The sequence below is a fragment of the Phaseolus vulgaris genome, chromosome 8, assembly GCF_051622355.1.
Source record: "Phaseolus vulgaris cultivar YP4 chromosome 8, ASM5162235v1, whole genome shotgun sequence".
In the NCBI taxonomy this organism is placed as follows: domain Eukaryota; kingdom Viridiplantae; phylum Streptophyta; class Magnoliopsida; order Fabales; family Fabaceae; genus Phaseolus; species Phaseolus vulgaris.
The window spans coordinates 44,930,184-44,942,978 of NC_143505.1; the positions used below are offsets into that span (position 1 = coordinate 44,930,184).

Sequence of the window (12,795 nt, forward strand, 5' to 3'; positions counted from 1 at the left end):
TTAAGTCATATATTATCTTAAAAAATGTCATATGTAAATAAATAATATTTATCATATTAGAAGTAAATAACTATTTTAATTTAATTATGTATTCATATTTTTATAAACTAAATTTATTGTAATATCTTGTTTGTAATAACTAATTAATGTAAGATGTATATTTTTTAAGTATATTTCTAGTTTAGTCACCTTGTAAACTTTATTTTATTGAAACATAATAATAAAAGAGTACTTAAAATAAAATTAGATTGGGAAATAAATAATATATTAATTATAATTATTAAATATATATTGCAATGATTTTAATAAATTAGTCGGATTGATTATGTAATAACTGAAATGATATATTAAATTTAGTTATGGAGTGCTTGTTAATAAATTTGCATGTTACATTTTTCACAATTTTAATTTTTAAAAGAAAATAATATATTTCACAAAATAATATAAGTTTATAAATTATTTTTTAATATATTACGGTTTTTATAATTTTTAAATATGTTACATGCAAAAAATAAAATTTTAAAAATTAATAAGTTACATACGGAACTCATCCGTATGTAATAATTTAAAAAAAAAATTAATAAGTTACATACGGATACCATCCATAAGTAATAATTTAGATCCCATCCATAGGTAATACTTTAAAAAAAATTAACAAGTTACATACAGAACCCTTATGTAATAATTTAAAAAAAATTAATAAGTTACATATGGATTTCCGTATGTAATAATTTTTATTATTTTTTATTTAATTTTAAAATCAATTACATACGGTTATTTTTAATTAAAATTATAAATAACTTACATACGAACTTGATCTGTATGTAATGTTTCTCGCTTTTTGACGTCAAAGTTACATACGGATTATATTCGTATGTAACGACTTTTTGCTTACATACGGACAAATTCGTATGTAATGTTTATTTACATACGACAATTTAATCTGTATCTAAATATTCATATGTAATACCCATTTTACATATAAATTTTTATCCGTATGTAATTTGAGTTTTTCTTGTAGTGTAAGTAAATATTAAGAAATGAAAATAAAATTTATTATATTTAAAAACTAATATTGAGTAATTTAAATATTGTAAAGTTTAACGTTCTTTTAACTTGTGCCCCAAATACAGTAGATAAACACAAGATTAAAAAAATTCGTTCACAAATTTAACCATAACAAAATAAAAACACTTTTCATTTTTTTATAATTGAAGTTTGAAAATTATGCAATAAATTTTCTGGCAAAAACAATATAAACCACACACTTCATAGTAATCAATAGATATATTTGATAATTATATTGCAATTATCATTAATAATTATCAGTACTCTTTTAATTCACGCTAACATTTTCTATCTAACTATAAATAAATCATCTTTTTTTTTTCTATTAAGCAGATTGTCATATGTTTTTTTATCTTTTATAGCAATATTTTTCATCAAAATTAAAAATATATACTTGGTTTATATCTTTAAGTTCATTAAATTTTATTATCACACAATCTCCAGGATATATTATTATATAGTATTTTTTAAATTTTAAAATAATATACTTAAAAATATACGATAAATATTTAAAACAACAAATATATAGTAGTTAATAAAGTTATTATCTATAGTAAACTTTATTTTTATAGTAATAAGTACCCCATATAAAGTTTAATTTTGTAACAATTAAAGTCAAAATGTTATATGAGAAGATTACAGGCACAATTAGAGTTGAATATTATCTTCCAACTAACACTTTTGGAAGAGTGCTCAAGTTTTCAATGGATTTAATAGGAGAGTTCAATGGTACATCAACAATACACGGAAGCATTCAGTGTTCCTCTTCAAGAATACGCCTGACTTCATTTGCAAGATCAATGACATGTTTATCTTTGCATCCTAAAGAATGATTAGTAAAAAGGTTAAAAAAATAAAAAATAAAAGGAAAGCTTAAGAGAAAAAATGAAATAACATGAACTATTCAAAGAACCTCACCTATTTGAAGAAGAGCCTTTTCAAGGTTGAAAAGATAATCTCTGTTGGGTCCTGCAGGACCTTCAGCCTGAATTATTTGCCTGTAAGATGAAAAAGAAAGAGTGACCAGTCTAAGTATTCACATGATAATCGAGAAATCATCACTTAGGCTTTGTTTGGATTAGAGGGTGTGGGGGAGTGGAAAGTTGAGGATGTAGGTGAGTAGAAGTGTGAAGAAAGTTGAGGTTGTTTGGATTGAGGTATGTTAGAGTGGATGTGTGAGAAAAATTTATTGAAATTGGTGAGTGATGTGATGGTTGTAACAGTGCACCCTGATCCAAACAGGCACTTAGTATTCAACCACTATGTGCATGTTTTGGAACCCAATTTAGTTCAATGAAAATTGTTCTTATGAGATTTTGCAATATATGATATTCCAAGAAAACTCTTCTTTAGAAAGCCACTGATTAACTTCTTTATAAATTCAAATTACCTAATGCATCAATTAATTTGTAGCAACTCTTATATATAGTTTATATAATTATTTATTTTTACCTAGTATAAGTTAATTTCAACTTATAAAAAAGTCAACATTATTTTTTAAGACTTATGAAGAAGTTAAGTAATGCAAGCCCTATGGCACAAATAATAAAATATCTGGCATTGTCCACGCACCAAAAGAATATTGGTCATAATAACACCTGATGTAATAGTAATGTACTAGGTAATAATTTATTGTTGTTAAAAAAATAAATTTTAATCTTAACTCAATCTAAAAAATCAGCTTGTAAGATGAGGTTTACACGCACATCTTGAACATAGGACCAAGGGGAAGGGGAATCCAATAGTGGGTGATACAAGACACCAACAAACTTGACTAGGATAAGATCTCATACCAATGTAAGAAAATAGATTTTAAACTTATTGAATTGTAAGATAAGATTTGTAATCATTTATATACTTTAATTTAGTCTTATCTCTAGTAGATGTAAACTCTTTTTAACACTTGTGATAAACACGATTACAATGCGTGAATCATATATAAAAAACACTTGAATACTACTAAGACCAAATTTGATTTCCTTCTTAGTTTTTGGCTGTAGACTGTTTTCTAAAATAAGTTCATGTTACTCATCTATTAAGCCTTGGAAGTTGTTTTCAAAACAAGTATTTGTAAACTAAAAAAACAAAAACAGCTGAAAGATGTTTTCTCATTCTTTTCTTTGGTGATCCTAGCTTTAAGGGCGTGAGTCATTTGGGGTGGTGCTGTATGTGATAAGGCATGAACATGGTGTGTGTGAGTACCTGTTTTCTCAGTTTTTGCTCTTAAGCTATTTTTTTTAAGAAAAACATCGAACACACCCTAAAACTTTCACTATTTTCAGTTCCAAGTCCTGAGCCAGGAATTCCTAACTTATAATCTTAGAACACAAGTTTAACTTCTGTAAAGTTGTATACGTGGATTGAAGATAAATACCTCGCAATTTCCTCATCCGATGCAGGGCCCAAATAATTTACATTGGCTTTCTTGTCAGGAGTTGCTATGTATCTGTAACATGTTCTCACTGGTTATTATGACCAAAACATGCAAAAGGTGAAAAGTTTACGAGGTAGCTTCTTTCACTTACACCATCACTCCAGAAACCGCTGGAGATGTTGCCGTAAGGTCCTGAAATAAATTTCATACATATCTATTTGCATAAGTGGAAAACTACTATTCTAATGCAGAACAAAATAAGGTACTCTAAAAAATAACCTTGGTATGTGGCACTTACAGTATAAAAATCAACGTACTCCTTTTTGTCGTATAGCTTCTCCCTTACTTCCAGATACTGTGCAGTAAAATTACACTTCAATATTATAGCAATCTAAATTATGGATATTTCAAATCAAAAAGTCTCTTGGGACATGAAAGTGTTGCTTTTATGATCATGTCAAATATGTGGCTACTATCACCATTGAGTCCTATAAGCCAAATCCACAGGTGCTTAGAGATCATAATATGATTTCCATATGAAACAATAAGTTTTATAAGAAAACTATGCAAGCTCGATATTATAACATTGTCGTATACTTGTTGCTTTGAGTGGAACTGGACTCGGTCGTCTTATGTAATATCTTATATTCGAGTCTTGAAGATTGGAAAAAGGTTGCTTGGAAAAATTAGAGTGGATAGCTTACACTAATAACATGGTTTCCCAAAAATATATCAAATGACATGATTCATTGGGTAGTTCTTAAAGTGGGTGGGATGGGACCTTTATGTGCAGGTTTAGATTTATGGACAAAGACTACATAGATATATATATATATATATATATATATATATATAATGGTATTCGAAAAATCAGAATAAGAATAGAAATGAGGCATTTATTGAATCCAAAACAGGATGCACAACTCTATTTTATTTACTTGTGCTGCACAAGTAAATAAAATAGAGAGTTCACTCTCTCTGAGCAAAACCTCCTGCAGAATATACTTTTTGTACCCAGGCAAAATGCCAAAGCAAAATGAACCTCTTACCCTTAACTTATGCACAAACAAACTATATAACCCCCTTTGTTCACCAGAAGCATATCCTCAAATGCTAACGACCTGTCACATTATCCAATCAACTAACTTAGTACACTTCCAAAATCTACTTCCTTGTATACACTTTCCAAATTGTGGATCCTTTGGGTTTGTTGCTAGCCCAGTATACTAAATCCTTACCTATATCTGAGTTTGAACAAGAGATTCTGATTTTATCGTTATCAAAGGAAACAGGGTTTGGCTGCACCTTGAGATATTATTGCACAGGTAACAAGACAATAATAAGGAAAGGAAGTCTATCCAAATACCATTGCTCTATGTACACACGGAGTTACTTGCAAACCAGAAAAGAGCTAGCAGAATCACATCCAATTAAAAAACCACAGCAAAAAGTATAGTGCTAATTCATTCATTAAAAATTTAGATAGTAAAGATCACAGTGTTCAAGTTCGAACAAGACTTAAATCCCTCTTTTTTTAATTGATCACACCCAAGGTTACATAACAAACCTTAAATTATCAGTGTTCTTAGTTTCAACTACAAGCCTCGTGGTAATGTTCTCATTGTTGTTCAATAAGACTTTCTGATCATCTCTGCGTTTATATCTAGTAGTACCATGAACAATTTATTTATTATAGGAAGAAGTCAATATCTCAGTCATTTTGATTTATATCTACATTACTACATTAATTAAATGCCTATAATTCAGGGATTAGATGAACTGTTTACAGCAAGTGAACAGATTTTCCAAGACTAAATAATTACAAGCAACTTAATACAAACAAGGAAATCGGGAAACCAAACAACTGAGAAACTATAATCACCAACCTGATACAAACAATTTAAGTAATGGAATCCAAACGATAGGCCTGGGAAAATAGGTCAAAACTCTTTTATTTCATATAAAGTGGAGAATATATAATGAACATTAGAAAACTTAAAACTGCCAAATACTAATATTATCACGTTATATCAAACAGTCACAATGCCTCTGTAATGTGTAGAAAGGCACAATGTCCTAAGATAAATCTATATGACCTTCTGTCTCTATAAAACACATGCTAATTCATTTATATTTAATTAGTTAAAATAGATCATCATTTCATAACAACATACAGTATAACACACAACACTACCGAAATGCTTAGCAAAGCAAAATACTGTACATAAATCAGTACAGTATTCCATTAATACAAATATATATATATATATATATATATACACATATATATAAATATTATATTTGAATACTTTAATCTTACAATGATCATTTACCAATAGCACACAATGTACGCAAGTTTCCTATCTGGCTGTCTACTGGTTTAGGGTTTAAGATGGTATATTTAACCTCGATTCATAACAGCAAAAAAGTAGGCATTTGGAAAAGAGGATATAATGAAAAGGCACAATCTCTAAGGTGACAGAAAACAATACATTTTGTAAGCTAAGTCAACGTGGTTATAGGGAAAAAAATATACTTATGTTTGAATTTTAGTTGCAGCATAATAATATTCCAATAATGTAGAAATATTTTAAAAAGCATACCGTTAATGCACTTTCTGCATCTTCTTCCTTTGAGATCTTGTAAGCAGCTCCCCACTATTTCTTTGCAAAATAAAGCAAGTATCAAATATACATTGCATTTTATAATTTTGACCCTCAAGAAATTGACAATTACATTATAAGATATATGAATTCACAGAATAATTAAAAGTAAAAAACAACAAGAACTACCCAGAAGAAGGCCAAAGTAATCTGAAAATATAAGACCTAAATGTGGAAGCACGATTGAGCAATAACTGAAATGCAACCCTACTTCTGCAACTGATAACCAACCAAGTTGAATCTTGATTTGATTCCTTAAAATACTAAACATACTCTTCGTAAGTATACCATGCTTGCTAGTACAAAGAGGCTCACTCTCTTTATAGAGATTCAATAAATGGTAAACAATTACAAAATACATACATCAACATAATATCTTGCCAAATACCGTTCTTTTTCTTAAGCATAAATTATAGGCATAACAGCTATAAGGGCAATAGTTCCAGTAGCCTTCACCAACAGAAAAAATTACTAAAGAAATAAAGCAAAAGGAACATCCAGAGAGGTTCATATTCCACTCTAACTTAGCCCATCCACCCGAAAAAATGGAAATTTGATTCCTTAGTATATAACATGCTGTCAATTAAAGACGCCAATTTCCATCAAATTAACCATATAATATGCTATCATATGCACATCATAAATGTAGTCATCATACTTTGCTTGCACAATCGTACTAGAACAACTGTATAAACTTCACATAACAATTGAATAGGTGTAATACGGAACCTGGTATCATTAATAAATCAACCTGAATAATGGGGTCTGAAAATAAAAGATTAAAATTTGGGAATACTTACACATATTTCTCCTTCAGCAGGCTCCAGGGTCACTGTTCTTCCAGGGAACACAGGGGTCCCTCTGTGGTCAGTAGAGCCTAAAAGGGAAAACCCACATCAGAACAAATCATAGAATTGTGTTTGATGCATTCTGGGGTAATAAACTTAAATACTTCTAAACAACAGTGATGGGAAAAGAGAGAAAAACGAAACCTTGGTAGAAGACTCGTCGATAGCCTTTGATGAAACCAACAACACGTTCATCATAGTGAAACCCAGCTTTCGAGATCAAGGAACCATACCCAAATACCCACATTACCATTTTTTTTTTTTTTACTTAAAGGTTTTCACTTTTGACTATTAGGATTATGGTGGTGACGAAAATTTGGATATAAGAGGGGTTGATTGGTTCAGTTGCAACACAACAGAACAGAACAGAACCAGAACCAGAACAAAGGTTTGGGCAAAGTCTCGGTTTTATCAGAATCGAGAAACGAAAAAAATATAAGCCAATCACAAGGGACTGTATTCAGTGACACGTTGGGGGAAAGAAAGAACTCAGAATATAAAATGCTTTTATTTGTTTCTTTCTTTTTAATCATTTCCGTGTGTCTTCATCATTCTTAAATCTTTAATGATTCTTGCCGTATAAGTATTTTAGGAATGTGATTGGCTAGTTTTTTATTTAAAAATAATTTAAAATAAAGATGATAAAAACGTAAATCTTCTTTGTAAATATTTTATATTTTTTTAATCTTTTATATTTGATTACTCAGCATTTCTAATTAATATATATAAGCCTTCGAATTATGTTATAGTTTTATATATAATTGACAACTGAAATATAATCATAGAATAATTTCTTTTATAACATGAAAAGTTTAAGAAACTTCCTTTATATTTCTCTTTTAATCAATTTTTTTTTTAATTTTTTTTCTTGTGAGTTATGTTTGTCTCATAGAATTCCTTTCATTTGACTTTCATTATCTATAATATTAACAATCATACTTTTGTTGTTCTTGAAATGAAATGCATTTAATATGGAAGGTGATTTTAGGTTTTCAAACTTCATATCCAATCTCACAAGACTATTCATAATATAATTTTACCAAAAAATAATAATGAAAAAACACCAAAAACTGCTAAATAATTGTGGTTGACTGTTAACTTATGGTTCTCTATTGGACTTTTCAAATGATCTCTTTACCATCGTACTTAATTTCGACTATAACGCAATGGACGCTGAGATTGGTTATAAGACATTTTTTCAATATAACTAAAACTCATGTGTGATCACGTTTAAGCAAAAATTCTCCATCACTATTAATGACTCAAAATGACTTTTAATCAATTGAAAAATGTTGGTGAACCTATTTGAAATTAGAGGCTTGTTCTTCAAATGGTGCATGGACTCACTTATGCATATAAAGGGATAAGTACATTAATTTGACAAAGCAGTGCCACAGAGACTTTGTTGATTACATGCACAACATGTTTGGATTCTTAAAATAGAATAATATTATTATTTTGCTTCAGGTAAGATTTGAACCTAGAACCAGATGGAAAGTATCAACTTAACCACTGGGGCAAATGATCCTTCTTGAAATATAGGGATTATAGTTTCGTTTTATTTTCTTACAAATAAGAAAATACCTATAGCTAAATTTGTATTTATACACTATTGGAATTCAAAATGAAGGAACGAATATTTTGGCAATTTTAAGAGAGAATATTTCTCTACTAGGGTTTTTTCCTGCATCTTGCGATCTTATCAAGAATCCACTAATTCTTGTGGTGATCAACCTTTGGCTTATCAAACTTAGTTTGTGGCCCCTTCCTCAATCCAGGTTTTTTGTTGTTACTATTTTTAGTTGATTCCGTTCCAAAACCCTAAATTCCTATTTTCGTTGTCAGTTCTATTTGGATTCATATCATCACTTCAAAGAAAAACTTACTCTTTGGAGCAAACTCACCCAAGAACTTGTCTAGACTCACCCAAGCAAGACCACTCTAGAGGCAAACTTGTTCTCTAGAGCAAACTCGCCCAAGAACTCGCTCAGGCTCGCTTAAGTAAGTTCACTCTGTTAGAAAAGATGGCTTTAAACTAGAGCGGGGGTGAATTGTTTAAAGAGTCGCAAACTTTTCAAAGCTAGAATGAACTTATTTCAGAAACCAATTGATTAAGCAATTCAGTTAGCCAAAACAACAAGCAAAACTGTAATACCAGGAAAAACAATCGGTTGTTTCTTCGAAACAATCGGTTGTTTATACCAGCAAACAACAAACAAACTGAATTTAAAGAGATAGGGATAGAGAGATTGTACACAGTTGTTTATACTGGTTCACTCCAAACTAGAGCTACATCCAGTCTTCTCAGAAACCCTGAGGATATCCACTAAGCAATCACACCTTGATTACTTACACCACAACCAAGAGAATGACCTTGAAAACCTCAAGACACACACTCTCCTTGGCCAACACTAAGATTGCTGATCTTGAACACCTCAAGAACACACAGCCAATCTCAGCAACACACACAAACGAATTGTTCAGCAGTTTACAAAGATTACACTTGTTACAGATGAATATCTGAAATCAATACAAGCAGAATCCTATTCAGCACCTTGATCAATCTCTCAACTCTTTAGCAATCTCAGAACTCTTTAGAAAAACTCTTAGATCAAAACTATGTTTCAAGATTCTTAAAACATTAAAACAGTTTTTCAGAATATATCTAAGAATATAGTTTGTTATCAAATCTTAACAAACTCTTAATTGCATTTAAAGTTGATTGGTCAAAGCATTTAATGACTGGAGCGTATTCAGTTAAAGAATTTAAAGCTCAGTCAAAGAAAACAGTTTTTCTGTTATGGTTTTAAAACAAACAATCAATTGTTTCCCCGAATCAATCGGTTGTTTTGTTACTTAACCAAATACACCATTCAAAAACAGTTTTCAAACTTTCTCAAAACATCTAAGTGTAAACAATCGGTTGTTTCGACAAAACAATCGGTTTGTTTCAACTTAGTTTGAAAAACATTTTGCTTTGATAAAATTGAGATGCTAATTGCTTTGAGATTTAGTCTTAGGGTTGATTACAACATTGAACTACCCCAGAACAAAGCTTAAACCAGCACAGCAGCATCAAGCAAAGCAGAGGCTTCATCATCCTTCAAAGGATTTGGATTCTTCAAAACATTGAACACCACTTGGTTCAACACACTCCAGTGAAGTTAAGTTTTATTCTCATGAAACTCGCTTAAGCAAGCAATACCTTGCTTAAGCTAGATGTCACTTAACCTACATTAAATTAGGTTAGAAAGAGGGCGTAAGGCAGATTCGTAAGACACAGAGGGAGGATAATCAGAGATAGAAAACCCTAAAGGAGGCAATCGTCATGAAGAAACACTTTGGATCTTTTTTTCTTGCTTTCCAAGCTTGTAATGGCACTATGAGTGGCTAATTCTTTCCTTTTGTATTGGGAGTAATATATTCAAACTCTTATGTATTGAGGTGATATTTATTTATAATATTCGGTTCTTGATTGATATTGGTATTATCATTTTATTTTTAAAGTTTGAATTTTTCTTCATGATTTTGATCCTTAGATTTGACAGAAAAGTACTTCAAAGTATTTGACATAAATGATAACGCTTAACATATTTGAATGCTAGGAATAGATTTAAAATATTAATTACTTTATAACATTTGTTTGTAATGATAAGAATTTTTTTTATAAACATGTGAGGAATCAATATTTAGTAGACAATTATAATAATTTTATATACGAGGAATCGATATGAATGATTTTTATATGTAAATCAATGTCAATCAAGTTGGAATGTTATATATTTTTATTCATTAAAAATACAGACGAGTGAGAATGATTAACCCTAATCCCAATTTTCTAAATTGAATTATCTTAATCATTTGCTTTGTTTTCATTTAATTTCTTACATAAATTTATGATACCAACAACCTTTCAAACAAACTTTTGCACATCTTTTGATATTTAGTGAATACTATACTTTTGCGACTTTAAAAGAATTGTTCATTGTGGGTTCACATTGAAATTTTTCATGAAGAAAACAACATGGTTGAAGAGCAACCACCACAACACAGAACATCACTTGGTGATTATGCTACGCAGTAAAGGCCAAGGCTTTTTTCTAGTATTGCAATACCTACTACCACTAATGCCTTGGAGATGAAATCTTCATTGCTCAGTTTGATCATTACCCATCAATTTATAGTAATGGACCATGAGGATCCGTATACACATTTATCTACATTTTATGAGTTGATGGGAACAATGTACTTTCAATAAGGTGATATAGAGTCTACTTATTTGTGTTTGTTTCCTTTTTCATTGAAAGGAAAAGCGAATGAATGACTTAAATTCCATTCAAATCAGACACTCACTAGTTGCAAAGATGTAAAAGAGAAATTTTTACAAAGACTTTTTCCACTATCTACATTAAGCAAAGTTTGATATTTCTATGTTCAAATAAGGATCAGATGAATCCTTTGGTGAAACATGGGAAAGGTTCAAAGTGATGATGAGAAAATACCCAAATCATGGATTTGAAGATATTGCACAATTGAACATCTTCCATAATGGTCTCAGACACAAAAATGCTTCTAGACGCTGCAACTAGGGGTACAGTGATGGTTGTCGATGTAGAACAGGTGACAAAGATTATTGATGCATTGAAATCAATAAACTATCAAGCCCAACATGGTGGACAAGTTGTTCATAAGAAAGGGTTGTTTGAGCTTAATACTTCAGATGCAATTCTAGCTCAATAAAATTTTGACACAACAAATTGAGGCATTGACTGTATAAATGTTTAAACCTGGCACAACAATTACATGTTGTTAATAATGGCACAACAATTACAAGTTATTGATAAATGCCATAATTTAGTGAGATTTTATGCAAAAAAAGCTAGGCACTTATGGATTTTAATTGTTGATAAAGTTATAATTCAACCTTAATTTAAGAAATTTGAATCTAATAATATATTTTGAAGTTATGAGATTAATGAAAATATTTAATCCCAAATTTGTGCTATTTTCAGGGATTTAAGGAAAAATAAAGTAAAGGATTAGAGGTTGCTCCAAAGAATAGGGATTTTCTATTTTTATTTCTCGCTTGAGCGAGATATCAGTTAGCCCAAACCCAATTAAGTTAAATAAGGGCATAAGGCAAAGAGAAAGGTGTGACCCAAAAGGGGAACCAAAGGAAGGAAACCCTAAAAGAGACAGTCGTTCAGGAGAAACATTCCAAATCTTTTGTGCATGTAACGAGCACCATGAATGACTAATTCTTTCCTTTGGAATTGAGAGTAATCTGTTCAAATTTTGATGTATTTTGGTGGTAATTATATATGAATTTTTGTTCCTCTTTGATATTGGTATTGTCATTTTGTGCTTAAAGCATGAATTTTAATTCATGAACTTGATTATTGGATCTTGTATTATGTACTTAAAGCTTGAATTTTTATATTCATGAATCTGATTCTTGGATTTGACTGGAAAGTACTTATAGGGATCTGACCTAAATGATAATGCTCGATATATTTGAATGTTAAGAATAGATTTGAAATGTTAATTGCTTTATAAAATTTATCCTTAATGATAAGAAAATTTTTATAAATATGTGAGGAATCAATATTTAGTAGAAAATCTTAATAATTTTATATTCGAGTAATTGATGTAAATGACTTTTATATGTGCATCAATATTAATCAGGTTAGAATAATGTATGTTTTTATTCATCCAAAATATAGACGAGTGAGAAAGATTAACCTCATTCCTAATTTTCTCAATTGAATTCTCTTAATAATTTATTTTATTTCCATTTAATTTTCATGCAAACTTATGTCAATATCTTTCAAATCAAATTATT

The 12,795-nt window shown here is 29.9% G+C and overlaps 1 protein-coding gene and 1 pseudogene across 1 annotated transcript; both read right to left on the bottom strand.

The window, feature by feature from the left end:
* Nucleotides 1–1,656: 1,656 nt before the first annotated feature.
* LOC137825465 (ChaC-like family protein) lies at nt 1,657–7,509 on the bottom strand. Its single transcript, XM_068631129.2, has 8 exons — nt 7,098–7,509; nt 6,906–6,982; nt 6,046–6,099; nt 3,741–3,797; nt 3,594–3,634; nt 3,443–3,514; nt 1,987–2,066; nt 1,657–1,890 (listed from the first exon to the last, which is right to left on the bottom strand). The coding sequence occupies exons 1-8, from the start codon at nt 7,204–7,206 to the stop codon at nt 1,823–1,825; spliced, it is 558 nt and encodes a 185-aa protein (XP_068487230.2). The 5' UTR covers nt 7,207–7,509; the 3' UTR covers nt 1,657–1,822.
* A 3,854-nt stretch (nt 7,510–11,363) lies between these two features.
* LOC137827309 (small nucleolar RNA R71) lies at nt 11,364–11,469 on the bottom strand (annotated as a pseudogene).
* Nucleotides 11,470–12,795: the final 1,326 nt, after the last annotated feature.